Genomic DNA, 16,062 nt, shown 5'->3' on the forward strand with positions numbered 1-16,062 from the left:
ATTTCCTGAGGAGAGAGTTTATTTTAGCAAAATAGGTGAATCAGTGTTTGGCAAGTCTATCTCAATGGGCTGTAGCATGCAAACATACCTTTTCTTGACAATATAGTACTTAAAGTAAGCACACACTAATGTTTATTATATTTTGTCTTAGAAAGTTTGTATGTATAATATAGATAAGAATTTATAAATTGGCATTTAATCAACACTGTCATATTAAGATTTGAAAAACTGTATTTTTTACATATTGTGCTTAAGATTCTGCTATTTTGTTCATGCTCATATTAACAAAGAATGTGTAACACTTTACAATAAGGGTGCATTCTTTTATGTTTGCTCATTTGGTGTTAATTTGCCACAATGATGCCTTGATTCAAATTGAGTAACAAGTGTGACAGGGAGTACACGTAGTTTGGCCTCGGTTAAGGTTTGTCTATCTAGGTTTGTCTGTCTATCTATCTCTCTATCTATCTATCTATCTATCTATCTATCTATCTATCTATCTATCTATCTATCTATCTTTCTCTCTCTCTCTCTCTCTCTCTCTCTCTCTCTCTCTCTCTCTCTCTCTCTCTCTAGATTTCTAACAATATTTAATCAATCATTGAGAATTTAAGCCAGAAAATCCTTAAGACCACAGCTAAATGTTCATTTTAAAATTAAAATAACATATTATTAAATATTTGCCAATTTAAAGCCACATGAATTATCCCTTAAAATGTTGGAATACTGTAGAAATCAGTGTTAATTATAATTAATTGGAATGGTTAATATACATATGTACTTATGATACTGTATTAAGTATTGTTTATGAACATATTTTCGTAACGTTAATGTAAATATTTATGCATTTAGAGAGTCTTCTTTGTGTTTTAGGATAGGTTTAACTCACCTGTATGTCTGGCAACTCAACAAGCAACTACTTGCTCGCTCAACCAAACATACCTGCTCCCTCAGCAACAGAAGATTTCAGAGCAAATGAAAGTACTCTCTCTTTCTGTCTCTCTTTCTCTCGCTCGCTCTCTCACTCACTCTCTCAGTTTAGCTATGTAATATGTTTCATTTTTCCACATTCACAGCAATGTGTTATTTCTTGATTTCCTGACTCATATGCCATTGTGTGTATCATCACTGATATTTCAGGCTTGTGTTAATATACACTAAGATTAAAGAAGTCCAAGAACATATTGGCAGTAGATGAAGTTGTCAATTTGGCAAAAATTCCAATTACTCGGCAGAGAAAGTGTGGAAATAGTAAAGTTACACAGTTATTGTCTAGCTTTAAATAGTAACGCCAAAGGGTTTATTGTGCTCTACTATGTTGTGTTTAACACATTTGTATGATGGATTCCTGCCAAATATTTGAATGTATCAATTGCTCTGTTTTTGTGGCTTTATTTGCTTTTGTTTCTGTTTGGTAGTGAGACACTTGTGCATTCTGTTCTTATCTGTTTATAAGAAAATTAAAATTTAAATCTAACATTTTTTCTGGCATTGTAATGGCATTGTGAATTACTTGTACTTTTATACTTTTTTCTAACCATCTAATTCATTATTTCCCCCCTTTTTCTCAGATTGATCAGCTGAAGCAGGACTTATCAAAAAAGGAGTCAGAGATGTTGGCCCTGCAGACTCAACTGGAGACTTTGACCAATCAAAATTCAGACTGTAAGCAGCACATTGAGGTTTTGAAGGAGACCATTACAGCAAAAGAGCAAAGAGCAACAATCATGCAGACAGAGGTTAGTATGTGTATGACTGTTTATTTTTACAAAAACAGACTTTACATTACTACATTAAGTAAAAGTTTAATGCAAAAGAATTTTCTCTTTATATTTTATTACATTTGATTTTCTGCTGCATGTATTATGATGGCTTGCCCCAAGCATCATTAGTTCATTAGTTCAACTTAAAATCTAGTTAACTTACAGTTACAACATAATCTGCATGGATCATACATTAATTGTGTTATTATATATTGAGTGCATATTTTTTCTTGACTTTGGAAAGGTAAAGTTTGGGTAGAACCAATTTAATATTTAAGAGAAAAGTGACATAAAATCTGTCAGGATTTAAGTCTTGGTTTCCTGATTATAAGACAAATGTGTTGTTAGTACACCTCCAAAGAACGATTAGTAAAACCGTTTGGTTTCTCTTAAACCTGACCAAGCAAATTGTTAATTTAAAAAGTAACGCATATTGTTTTTGATTTATTTTTGTTGTTATTATTTGCTTTTTTAAACCAATATTATGACTCACTATGTCAGGCTTACAATTTGATATGGAGCGCAGGTATGGAGAGAAAACATTTATAGTAACTGAATTCATATATTTGTTTTTTTTCTGATATTAGACTACCTGATGAAAAAATATAACAGGACAGATTTCCCTCTTGAATAGCATTTAAAGACCCAGCATTTAAAATAAATCAGCATTTTCTATTAGTAGAGCAGCCAACAAATCTGTTAATCTTCCTTAGCTAGTTTCAGGCAGACATGCCTATGTGATTTTAACTTGCCTTTTTGGAATGGCATGCTTGTGTGATTTTAGTGGACTTTTTGGGAACAGTAATTGGTACTCAGCAAATAATAGTGCTTTTCCATCACACTGTAGAGCAGTGAACAGTACTATAATAAAACAAAGATTAAGATTTTTTGTATTTTTTGTATTTTTTGTGCTATTAAAAAAGAAAAGGAAAAAATTATAAAATTCATCCATGAAGTGGTGTAGACAGGAATTACATTTACATCATTTGGCAGACACCCTTATCCAGAGCAACTTACATTTTATCTCATTTTATAGAACTGAGCAATTGTGGGTTAAGGGCCTTGCTCAGGGGCCCAGCAGTGGCAGCTTGGTGGACCTGGGACTTAAACTCAAAACCTTCCAATTGATAATCCAGTGCCTTAACCACTAAGCCATATCCTAAATTAAGTTCAAGATATAATATACTAAATAAAAATCTCTGTGTGGTTTTATTGCTCATGCATTTTGTGTGGCTGTCCAACAATAGTAGTAAGATCCTACGACAAAAATAACATTTTATCTTAGAAAATCAGACCTACCCAATTTTTCTCTCCTGCAGTTAACCTCCAGAACTTAACTCTTTAGCAGAAGACAAAAAAAAATATTTACAACTGATTTGGGGTGCCTATGTTCAGCATTGAATTTTTTTTGTCATATCACACTTCACAGTGGTGGTTAATAACATATGAAAATAGACACTCTGGGCTTTAAGAATTTTTGGATTTTTCCATGCTTGTTCATAAGCATGTCAAATTATTAATTTGTGCCATAAACCATTAAAATTCTGTCTAAGGCTATCCAAACAAATATAAAAATGTCTCACACTGAAAAGCAACATTGCCGTGACTATTTTATTTCAGACTTGCAGCTGTAAAATAATTTAATTTGTTTATACTGATTGGAATGGAACACCAGTGTATAGGTAAAAAGGGTTAAATATTGAAATATTGAATTGATGGTAATGATTTTGTTGACCTTTTACATAGAACTTAATTACTGCCAATTATTTGATATTTGACATTGAACAACATAATTTTGCAATAATTGCACTATAATGATGTGCATAATAGGTATAATGGGGTGTTCTATATGTGTAATAACCATCTATAAGCATTTGGAACTGGGAAATATTTAAGGGGATTTTCATTTTATAATCACCATAACCATCTTATGGTCAGTTCTGTATTTGGATTAGTAATTGGACCATAGTACTTTCCTCTTGCAACAGTATGCTGTAACCAGCTAGCAGTCTCAGATAATCTTTTTCACATAATTCATTGACATTCACACAAGTGGCAGTGTCACATGGAAACATAGATTGTATTATTTAAAATGTATAATATTTTAAATTGCAACATACACATGTATACACATACTCGTCAAGGGTTTTGGTTAGCTGTAATTTAACTCCAGGTATTGTGCAGTGTGAAACCAAATCTTCATCTCATATGTCCAAGCAGGTATTTCCCTGCATTTTTAATGGTGAAAATATGGTAACTGATCACCCAGTAGGGTTATAACTCATTACAGTTTACCATATGGCTCACAATTATCTGCTTTAGCATACAGAGTTTCTTGTTGACTTCTGTTTAAAAAAAAAAACACATAGAGATAATAGACAAACTTTTGCTAAGGAGATTCACCGATGCTCCATAAGCAGTGCATTGTAACCATTGCATTACGAGAGAGTTTTTATTGGAACATTCTAATAGAAATCTGTGGTAACTGCAGCAGCATCCTGTACCCTGTCTAACATTATTATGCTCATTTAAGATATATTGCAAGTATGTTTGCTGAAGGAAACAAATGAAAATGATCATTTTTGAAGGAACTAAAATACATAATACAGAACTAAATTAATTAGAAATGTTGGACTAATCCATTTCAAATGAGTATCCAGTTACTTGCACAATCATTTACATCCCTGATTCTAACCACTAAAACTGTTTTTGGAGACTTTAATTCTGGCCATTGTTCTAGGCAGGCTATTTTGTTACAGATGACTGCTCATGTGCACTCACTCACACATTTATATACACACACCAAAGTTTTTTCACTGTCAGAATATGAGACCTTAATTGGCTATTAGTGGCACTGTCTTTTAGTGTCTGGCTTGGATGCTGCTAAAAAGAAAGCTTGACTTAGGGCAATTGTGCAATTTTCTGTGCTTATTAAAGCACAATGACAAGTAAGTTAAATATTACTTTGTTTTCCTTAACACATGGCCTAGTATGGACCATATTTTGTAACAGCTGAAGAAATTTTATTGTTATGAACAAAATGTGTGGCTGGATTTTGCTGGTGAAAGAAAAAATGCATGAGTCATGTATCTTGCCATTTAATGTGTAATATTTCAGGTTTGTTTTGTAGCTTTATGATTACAAAGGTACTGCAAAGTTGAAGACATACTGTAGGTCAGATGATAGAGATTAATTGTTTTTCATTAGTACCGCTCTAAATTATTTTCAAAATTACTGTTAAAAGCACACTGTGCGTTAATACATATGTTGAAAGATCATGGATTAAAAAACAACAGTTCACAAATGACAGTGGCTAGTTAAGAATATTATAGACTCATACTGTACAGTTCTCATAATGAGGTCCAAGGAACCGTAAAAGTGCCTCTAATGTATATCCAGCATGTCCCTGATCAATTACATGACACTGCTGATTATCACAATTATCAGGGTTGTTATGGCCATTATATAGTCAGCATAGGTATAAGATTAGTTCTGTGGTCATTTAAACTAAAATATATTAAGCAAATAATTATTAACACAACTAGAAAGCTTGGAAGGTTTAGGTTTGATTGTTCAAATAAATGAATCATTAGTACATATTTTCCTGTTGTTCTTAAAAGTAAATATGTACTGGGATCATTAGGGTGTCTTTGGAAATTCATTACTCTGGAAAACATCAATGGATGCAGAATGTTTGAGAAGCCTTGGTGTAGACACAACAGATAAACTAAGACCTTAGCTTAAATAGAAAGGAAAAAAGGGATTATAGTTGTTTTCTGATGGTCTCAGCTATTTTGCTTTGGTTATTCCTTCCCTTCTGTCACCTGATAAATGACTGCACTCAATGACACAAAACACTGTGCGGATCTCTTTAGTTCTTCTACTCCAGTTTTGTACCTCACTTTGTTTACAGGGGCATTGTCTGGAAAAGGTTTAGGCCCCTTAGCTAGGAAATCTCCAATGCTATGGTATACAAAGTTATACTGGACAAATGCATGCATCTACCTTTATATTAAAAGAGTGGGGAAGACCCACTCAGTATAACATTGGCCATATTATCCAATGGTATTATATATCATTTTCACTAAAGCTGTTTCAACACCTAATGGCTGATTACCATTGTTTCCAACAACAGCTGCTGATTACCATTATCAGAATGTCCCACCCATACACTTTTTGATGACAAATAATGACAAGTAATGAAACTTAGGTATTCCTTCCAATAATGTTTCCTTCATGTCAATTTCCCAAATGTTCATTAGTAGTTAATTTATTTTGTTTTATTGTCTACAGCCCTTATTATATTTCTATACCTGCATATAAAAGGACACTTTAAACCTTGAATGTGTTGGCTATTATACAGGCTAGAAAACCCATGATGTGTATTGTTTTTTAGTTCCATGCACAAAAAACAAGAAAAGAAAGTACGAGTATTTTATAAGAGTAACATATAAGTCATGCTTAAACAAAATAAGTCATGATCAAATAACCTTTCGGTTTTATAACATTGCCTTGTTAACACCATTATTATACCATAGAAGTATGACATTAGAAAATAGAATTTTGTATGTTTTTTTGTATGAATTTTAAATATTAAGAAACGACAAATATACTAGCAATGTAAAAAGGCCACCTTACTTATCTTTTCTTCAGTAGTGTATCTTACATCAAATAATAATTTGATTTTGTTTTTCTAACAGTTTATAGTAATTTATTTGGTATATGATATATTTTTTTTAAGTTTTTGAATTGTCAAACTAATTTAATTTAATTGATGTATTATATAAGATTTTTATTTGTTTCATATAATCATACAGTGATCCCACTGCAACTGCAAAGCTATTTTGTCACACATAATTTTTACACTTTATTCACATGGAAATTGCATATTGGCCCTGTCATATACAAAAATGACTAATGACATCTATGGATGGATTCATGAATGAAGTCCTACTTTATACTGATCCTTATAAAACTTTCAGCATTAAGAAACATGTAGAGACCTCTCAGACATGCATACCCTCTGGATGATTTTGATAAAGACTATTAGAAAGCATCTACTCTCAGGTTCTGTCCTGGATTCCTCTCATTGTGGTAGTTGGTTCTGTGTTCTGTGGTTCCATGACTTGCTCTCAAACAGGTCAGATGGAGCAGTAAGCAGTGGGAGCAACGCGGCCCAGTGCAAAACACACACCCCGTCCAAAGAAAAGAGCCTCTGTGTTTTGGAAGCAGTGGAGTGTCCATGTGGAAAAGCAATAAAGAACAGTAACTGAGGGTAGAAAGAAGCAATGATGAGTTATTTAATGGTTTACACACAACCATTCACATCATTGACCCATTTTGCTTATTCATCTACTCTTATACGCACATACACAAATGCACCAGAATGTAACATTGCATTGCACATACATTTAGTAACTTATATAGCGCACTTTAGCATTTAGTGCATCATAGGAAAAGCAAAGCAGAACTTTGGCACATTGATTTTTGGCATATTGTATACTGCAGAAAAAAATGTTTCTTTTAATTAGACCGTGTTAAAAAAGTACATTATTTATATTAGCCTCTAGGCTTATCAGTGCCTGAAATGAAACATAACAAGTTGAGAGTTTGCTGTTCTCTAATCAACTAATCAATTAACCACAAAATGCATGACTGAATCTAACTGACATACCTTTACATTTTTTCACTGTTCCCCTCCCCCTCTCCTGCTAGTATTCAGTCTTTGTCTCTTGCTCTCTTTTCCTTTCCTCCCCCTTTTCGTCGTCTCCTCTTTATTTTTCTTTGCCCAAGGGGCTTCACTAAATGAAGGGGGTCCACTGTGCATCACTTATGCTGGTGACATGTGGTAGCAATTTCCCCAGGTTACACTAATGCACACACACACACACACTCTCTCTCTCTCTGTCTCTCTCTCTCTCTCTCTCTCTCTCTCTCTCTCTCTCTCTCTCTCTCTCTCACTCATGGTGTATATGGACTGTCTCACCGGGCCTGTTGTATTTGAGCTTGATCATTTGTATGTGTGAAAATTAGCACATATATATTATTTGCTTAAAGTTAAATGCAGTGCTTTACCAAAGTTTACCAAAAATGAAAAGGGTTTAATTTGCCATCTTAACAAGAAAACACAAAGTCAAGTTCTCAGAGTTTCATTTGTCTGTCCTCATCTGTTCTACATGAGGCATGTCCAGAGACCCTGGCAGGAGTGGTCTCTTTGCTTTCCCAAAGACAAGAAGAAAAGAGGTAAAGACAAGAAAGGGATAAGGTTAAAGTTTCGTCTTTTCATCAATCATCTGAAGGAAATAACTTTGCATCGTGACTGATTCAGTTCATTAAAGAAAAACAAAACAAAAAAAAACATACACAAACAGTAACAACAAACACATTTTGTGTCCATCTGGGTGTTACAGAAGGTTCTAGAGGTAGCTAAAAAAGGAAAAGAAAAAATATTTCACCCTAATTAGCTCTATTTGCTCCTATTCATCCAGCCAATGGGTTGACAGCATAATGGACACATCAACCTCAGCCTGAAAAGTGTGGTTGACCCTTGGCCTTGTGTCAGAGGTCATGCAGGATCTAAATGTTCCTCTCTGTGTGAGGGGTGTATGTTTGTCTGTGTTTCTCAGAATGTGTATTGGGGAGGGTTGGAAGTGCTTATTTTAGATGGATAGTTACCTCAATGCTGTTTTAGCAATTGGATGAGGAAGCTGTATTCACTTTTTTCAAATACGCTACTTTGTTATTGTATGTTTTATCAAATTGCATACCATTTTTTCTTAATGGTCTTGACTTTGGGACAGCTGTCTTATAGGCTTTATTTTCTATGCACATAAAGATAACATCTACTTACATAAAACTCTCTTTAAAGCTATCTGTTTCTAAAACACTATTTTTGATATGAGTCTCCCATAGCATAACACCATTATCTGATTCATTTAAATGTCAGGGCCATGGAGATAACCACTGCTGGCTATGTGTTTTCTTAGGAATTACAAGTATCAATCCTTGGACTTGATCCCTAAACACAGAACACATAAACACAGTGTTTATATGTTAGTTTCTCCATGTGTAAAAATAATTTCGGTTTATACTTGGGAAAAAGACACTGACTATTTCCCACTGTAATCATAAGATCTGCGTCGGTACAAGATGCAGGCTTGTGTAATGGAAATTTACTGTGTAAAAATCTTACCTTTGATTAATCCTCCTGCTACCTGTCATTGTTTGAAGACGGAAACTGTTGAGCAGTAAAAATGTCAGGAGCAGATGAAGATTAGAAGCAGGATGTGAGGGGGGAAGCTTTTGGGAGCAGGCAGGAAAAATAATCAAGCACAGAGCAGCTCATACCAATTTTAAGCATGTACCATCACTGTGTTCCAAGCTGGGCGATAATGATGATTAATGGCAGATAGGATGCTGTGAGTGAAACTGTGTGTATGTGAAGGTGGAAAATATGACCAAGAAGTGATCTCTAAATGGCTCCCTGTAGAGCAATGGAAGCCTTATGATCAGTTCAGACAGCATTTAAAGTTTTATTTATTTAGTTATTTTTTTTAGAGCAGGTGAGGTAACTGTAATAACAATAACTGGCTTTATGATTAATAGTGTATACTGAAAAAAGTACCAAAACAAATAATTGAATCAGCCAGAGTCTATCAAAGGGAATCTGAGGATATATAACAGTGGGACTGTTTGTGAATTTGAGTATGTGGCAGTATGAGTTTTGTTTTTTATAAAAAAAACAAACAAACAAACAAACAAACAAAAAACAAACAAACAAAAAAAAAACAAAAAAACAAAGCACTGCATTTGTATGCATTTACAAAAAAATGAGAATTTTAAAAAGAACCATGTTACCCCACTGTCTCTTCATATACTCCTGGTAAGGAGAAAAGATGATGTTTATAAAGCCTAGCCATGCCAAGCTGCTCCTGCTGGACCCTTCAGCAAGACCATTACATTTATCTTCTCTGTTATATAAAATGTAATAAATGAGATATCCAATACTTTTGTAAGTTGCTATGGATATGGGGGTCTGCTACATCACATTTATTCATTTAGAAGAGATGATTATGTAAAGTAACTCACAAATGAGGAAGTACAAGCAAAGTCATAGAGGACAATATTAATAAAGAAGCAGAGTTTATTAATAGGTGAATAAAATATTCAGATAAAAGTTCATATTCCCCACACAAAGTTATATTCAGGGTACACTGGAACACTGGATGTTTGGTGATGATAGTTTGGAGTTACGGTTTACTGACCAAAGATAAAAAATCTTTCACCTGACCAAAGTAAACTGTTCTGTGCCCCAGGAGGAATATACATGACCATAAGCAAGTACACTATAGTTTGTTGTTTTAAGATATCAAGAAACAGCCAAGTTTGGCTTATTTGAAAATAATGCTGTTCTTTTGGCATCTCCAAAGTGAACCTTTGACTTGCCAGTTGCCAGGAAGGATAGTAACTCATACCTCTTATAGTCACTTTTATAAGTCCTGGTGAGCAGAAAAGCATCTCAGCAGGCACAAATCAATTAACCTTGTGGCGGATGGACTGCAACAGCAAAAAACCATATCAGGTTCCATTCCTGTATGCAAGGATCAAGAATCTGAGGCTAATACAGGCACAGGCTATAATTCTGGACTGGTGAAGATCAGAAAAATTCTTTTTATTTTTGTTTATTTTGAAGGTATCACAATAACAATTCAAAGAAGACTTTACGGCTATACCACCACATGTAAACTGCTCATCAGCAGTATGAATCAGAAGGCCAGATTGCAAATTGCAAAGAAGTTCAGAGATTGGCCACAAAAGCTGTGGAGTCAAGATTAACCTCTACAAAAGACTGAAGTGAGGAAAAGGCCAAAGTGTGGAGAAAGAAATGATCTGCTTATGATCCCAAATATATGAGCTCATCGGTCAAGCACAATGATGGACGCATGCATGGCTGGTTCTGAAAGAAGATCTTCACTGATGATGAAACAGCAGAATGAATTCAGTTTTTTTCTGACAATTTACAGAGAAAGGCATCCTATATAATTGAGAGGCTCTTCATCAAACAAAAAGACTATGACATATAAACTACAAATGACTTCATTAGTGGGTCAAAGTGGAATGTTTTACATTGACCAGGACAATCAGAAAACCTTAACCTACCAGGGAAGCATTTCACCTCCTGAAGAGAAGACTGAAGGGACAAACCCCCCAAAACAAACAATAACTGAAAGAAGTTGCAGAAGAAGCCTTGAAAAACATAACAAAAGAAGAGTTTATCAGCTGGTCAATGGTTTAATGAACTTATTGCAAGTGAAGTATATGTAACCAAATATTAAATGTTATTTACTTTAAGACTATCATACCTATATACCAATAATTTTCTTGATGTAAATATCTGGAAATGAATGCTGAAAATCCTGATCTACTGTCTCATATTTATCTTTTGATATCAAACCCATATGTTTTCTAAATAGCAAAAACAAAAGAATTTGCCATGCTTTTCCAATACTTTAAAGATTGCATGTTTTTAATTTGAGAAACATAATTAAATTCATTTGATATGCATGTGAATAGCTCAACTCTCTCTGTTCAAATCATTTTGCTCAAAGCATTATAGAATCAAAGAGAAGCTTTTCACATTTTTATGAGTTGACAAATCATAATGAGGTGTAATCTCATATGATTACACAGTATAGCTATGACAATATCATAAAATGTAATTATATCAAAGCAGATCAAGGGATTCTCATTGTATATTAAAAATATATATTTCTACCCATACGGTACAGATCAAATAATCACAAATGACTGCAGCTGCCATGTTATGTTTAGTTAATCAGGCAACGGCTATGAAACCCATGTAAACATTATTAGAAACATCTACCAATAGCTAGCAGAGAGAGATTATGCTGCAACATGTGGTGACAGTACTTGTGGCATTAGCAGAGTTCTAAAAAATAGTCACAAATGTTGGGGATGAGTCTAGGGATGCTTTATAAGCAGATCATAAACTTAAAGGCATTTAACCAACTTGCTGGTCAGTTAAATATGGAATGATGGACTTTTCTAAGGGGTGGGGGGTAGGGGGTGGGGAATCAATAAATAATAGAGGGTCTGGTAAATTCTTGTCCTCATGTCTTACATTATAGGTTAAAGAGGGTCAAATTCTTATCTCAATTGATGAAGACTCTTTTAAGACAAAAGGTAAATACGCATATTCTTCTTGTCGGAATTTTGATTGCAAACTGATGCTCTTTTACAGTGAAAATTAAGCATTGCGCATCAAGTATTTGAAAATAAAAAAACAAATGTAAAATGCTGCTTGAACAAGTATTCAACCTCCAGATTCAGGAAGATCTATTTGAAAGACATCTACTTATCTACTTATAATTGTCCTTCACCTGTGAACTGTTAAAATATCTTTCATTGTCTGGAAAAAAGCACCACTGTCATTGAAGTATCTGCCAATATGAAAGTGAAAACAAAGACTGTCTGAGAAAATTGCAGTAAGGTAATAGACTTTGACAACTTGGACAAAGAACTTGGACAACCTAGTAAGCACTGTTGGATCAATAGTTAAAAAGTAAAGCTGCATCACGTCACCCATGCACTAACTAGACAAGACCATTCGGTACAAAAACAAGACAGAGACTGATGAGGGATGTCACAGTGAACATCAGTCAGCATTCATTCTCCACAGCACTATAGAGTGCTGTGGCAAAGATTGGCATGAAGCACCAGACAAGCATTTCTGTGCATAACTGAGGACTGTATATGAGGCTGACTAGTAAGATACCATTGCACAAGAAAAGCCATATGAAATCATGAGTTTGGGCCCATGAGATCATGATACTGTATTTGCTCAAATTTCAATTAAATAAATTGGTGACCACATTACACTCTGGGGATGCTTTTCAGTCACTGGACTTAGCAAAAATGGTTTGAGCAAAATAAGTCACCTCACCTTTCAGCAGGATAATGGTCTCAAAGGCCAAAGCCACATGGAGAAAGGCATAAAATTATTATTATAAATTATTGTTCTACAGTGTTTAAGCTCAGATCTGAATCTCAGTGAAGGTCTGTGGTGCTGTTTAAATGAATCTGCAATTAACACTCCCAAATTATAAAGTGGGCAGGAAATTAAAGTTGACTTAAAACTGTTGTTGCATCAAATGGTGGTTCTACCCTTTACTAGTCGAATAGGGTTGAATTTATATACTTATTCAAGCAGCAATTTTCAATTTTTGATTTTTTGATATTGTAAAATTAACTTTAAGGCATTTATACTGCCTAGAAGAATCTTTATAAATATAATTTGTAATTATGTATTTTTTGGTGAGCAAGACAGATTTACATTTAAGTAGTAAACTGATAAATGCCAAATAATTTGATCAACAGGTTACATTAAATATAGCAAAGGTGAAACTTAATAACCCATCAAATCTGTTTTTAGCTATTTAGCTAGTAATTTAATTAAATGAAAAATTTATTTGGAAGTGTTCATGAAAACAAAATGTGCATTATACTATCCTTCCTTTAGCAGCCACTAATTCAGTAATAGTTATAACTGAGTATTGCAGATAAACAAAATATATTTAAATGATGTACATGTGCTGATTGTCAATTCTTGTGTTAATCAAGGATCAAGAAAGGATTATTTTCATTCCAGAGCATTCATTCCAGTACATAAAGGGAAATAAACTAAATACTGAGGTCCCAGTGATGGCAGCCAAAATATACAACTTAAAATTTTATATGTATATATATATATATATATATATATATATATATATATATATATATATATATATATATATATATATATACACACACACACACATTTAATATACATTTTATATATCAAATTTGACATACTGCTTTAAATGGCATTCACATATTTTAGAATGCTTGAGTATTTCATTAATTGGTAAACACACCTTTAATTAATAGCACTAGATCAAGATTATTTTGGAACTTTGAGACCACTACAAAGGCTGAAAAAATATAACTGGCTACATACTTCGAAAAATCTTGAATAAATTATATTCTTCATATTTTCTCTGTGAGCTCTGTCTGTATTCAACTCAGTGTCTGTTCCAGATCATTGAGTTGAAACTGGCCCAGGGTAAGGGTTTAAATGCTTAATTTAAGTGCTTAAATGTCAAATTGTTGGGGTGAAATCAAAGGTAATGAAAAGTGAGGCCTCAAAGAAAAAAAAAACTTTTACAGCATTATGGAGGTGATGGATAAAGGTGGCTTTCTGCTATGCCTTGTCCATAATTAATCTATGACTTTATAAATGAATAAATGGCGAAGCTCTTGCATTTCATTAACGTATTCCCTGACAATGCAGCTCCTATTTGGTACTCACCTAGACCAATTAATCATCATGCATTTATAAGTACTTCCCCTCAATTGACCAGCTAATTCTGGGAGATGTTCATGTGAAATTGACATGAATTTTAGATGCTCAGTGTCCACATAACACCTGATTTTTTAAGGATTAAGTCCAGTAATACCTGTTTTCTTTATTTTCCCAAGCATATTTTGCACATTTATAGACTCTAAAATCTGTAGTGAATATTTTATTTGTAATTTCATCCAAAAAGTTGCATTTTTATACATAATTTGTCTGACTGGTCAGGTCGTTAGAAGCTTGTAGCGCTACTGATGAAGACCAGACAGACATTGGAGTCAGGCTGCAGAACCACTTCAAATAGAATAGCAGATATTTTGAAGAATTGCCTCCTCCTCGGGCCACATCTGAGGTAGTTTCGGGCTATTTCTGCCCTTTCTGCGGCGTCTCAGCTGAGAGAATGTTATTAATTGTTACATAAACAGCAATTATTGCAGTACTGCTCTGCAAAGCGGAAAATGATGAATTTCACAGCAAATGTATTCAAATAAATGCATTTTAATGAGTGTGGTGTGCCACTTTGCTGTTACAGATGGAGAGAAAGAGGCAATTCAGAAGAGAAATGTTTAACAGCTGGTATGAGCAGGGATCCTCTGTGTTTTAAAAATGTCACTTGTGTTTTTTTTTATGGTTATAGGGTTGGAAATGGCATAAGAATCTATGTCTTATGTGGGGTGTTTTTTGCAGTTATGTTTATCTGTTTGCTAGAAATCTTAGGCCCATGTTACAGGATAAGAATGTGTGAATTTGTGTGGGAGAGAGCTTTGGTGTTGGCTAAACTATAAAGTAATGTTAGAATTAAGCACAGTTGAAATATTGAGAGTGTATACATCAATTTTCTTTCTCATACAGTATCTTTAGATTTTTATTCTTTGTCCCGTTCACTCCCTCTACCAAACAAAGGCCAAAATGAGAGTTGGCTGTCATGAGCACTTTGTCCGTCTAGTGGTTAAGGGATGAAGAAAGAGGAGAGGATTGTGTAAGAAAACACACACTTCATGTCCTGGCCAAGAATTAATAGTTCAGCAAACCACAAGATCTTGAAAATGTATCAAGGACTTCCTTAAATGATGTGGTACTGAGTGAAAAGCAGGAGAGGCCATCACAATGGAGATGTTTTTAATGTGCATGTGTGTGTCTGTGAGTGCTCCTAGACACGCCTCGATGCAAACTTCCCTGGCTGGACTACACTTAGTCCACATTGGGGTTAATGCTTGTACACACACAAATTTGTTCACAGACCTAAGTCATGTATATTTTGTTGTTGTTGAGTTAGATTGCTTTCAGCCTGGGTTGTTATAATAAAGCAGTTCAGCATACAGAAGCAACAATTTCCTAGTAGTTTTACTGTATCTACAAGTCTGTCTTCCACCACTATATTATGGGATGCAGACAGTTCAAGGGAGCTTGTGCAATGTCTGGATGCCTGGATCTTCTTTCAGAGCCTTTGCCCTGTGATCTTTCAGCAATTTAAAGTGCGTACTATAAATCTATGTCTTATACTAAACATTAAAGGTGTGATGACAGAGTACATGAATGCATATGTCTTAGAAAAAAGAAGCTATTGGGATTTTTTTGAAGCCAGACTTTTTTCTAATGAAGAATTTTACAGCGCTTGAAGCTTTAAATAAAATACAACAATGTATGTGCCAATGTACAGATGTGACCACACAGAAAACCCACATGTACCCAATCAGTTGCATGTGTCATAAAGAAACACACAGACACTCACATCTATGCACAAATGTATGCACATAGACGTGTACCATGATCTCATTATGATATCATGTAGAGATGGGATTTAAGATTGTCCCTGAATAGCATCCAGATTTTCAGCAGTGTTGATATTGACCAGTAGAACAGATTGACCGTGTTTATCCAGAT

General features: G+C 34.3%; 1 protein-coding gene across 1 annotated transcript in view; it reads left to right on the forward strand.

Moving 5' to 3' along the window:
• The window catches only part of LOC132854024 (ERC protein 2), a 197,144-nt gene that overhangs the window by 30,697 nt on the left and 150,385 nt on the right, over positions 1-16,062 (forward strand). The window contains exon 5 of the mRNA XM_060882141.1: positions 1,572-1,739. Coding sequence (XP_060738124.1) covers positions 1,572-1,739 — 168 coding nt within the window. The remainder of the gene's footprint in view (positions 1-1,571; positions 1,740-16,062) is intronic.

The sequence above is a fragment of the Tachysurus vachellii genome, chromosome 11, assembly GCF_030014155.1.
Source record: "Tachysurus vachellii isolate PV-2020 chromosome 11, HZAU_Pvac_v1, whole genome shotgun sequence".
NCBI classification, from domain to species: domain Eukaryota; kingdom Metazoa; phylum Chordata; class Actinopteri; order Siluriformes; family Bagridae; genus Tachysurus; species Tachysurus vachellii.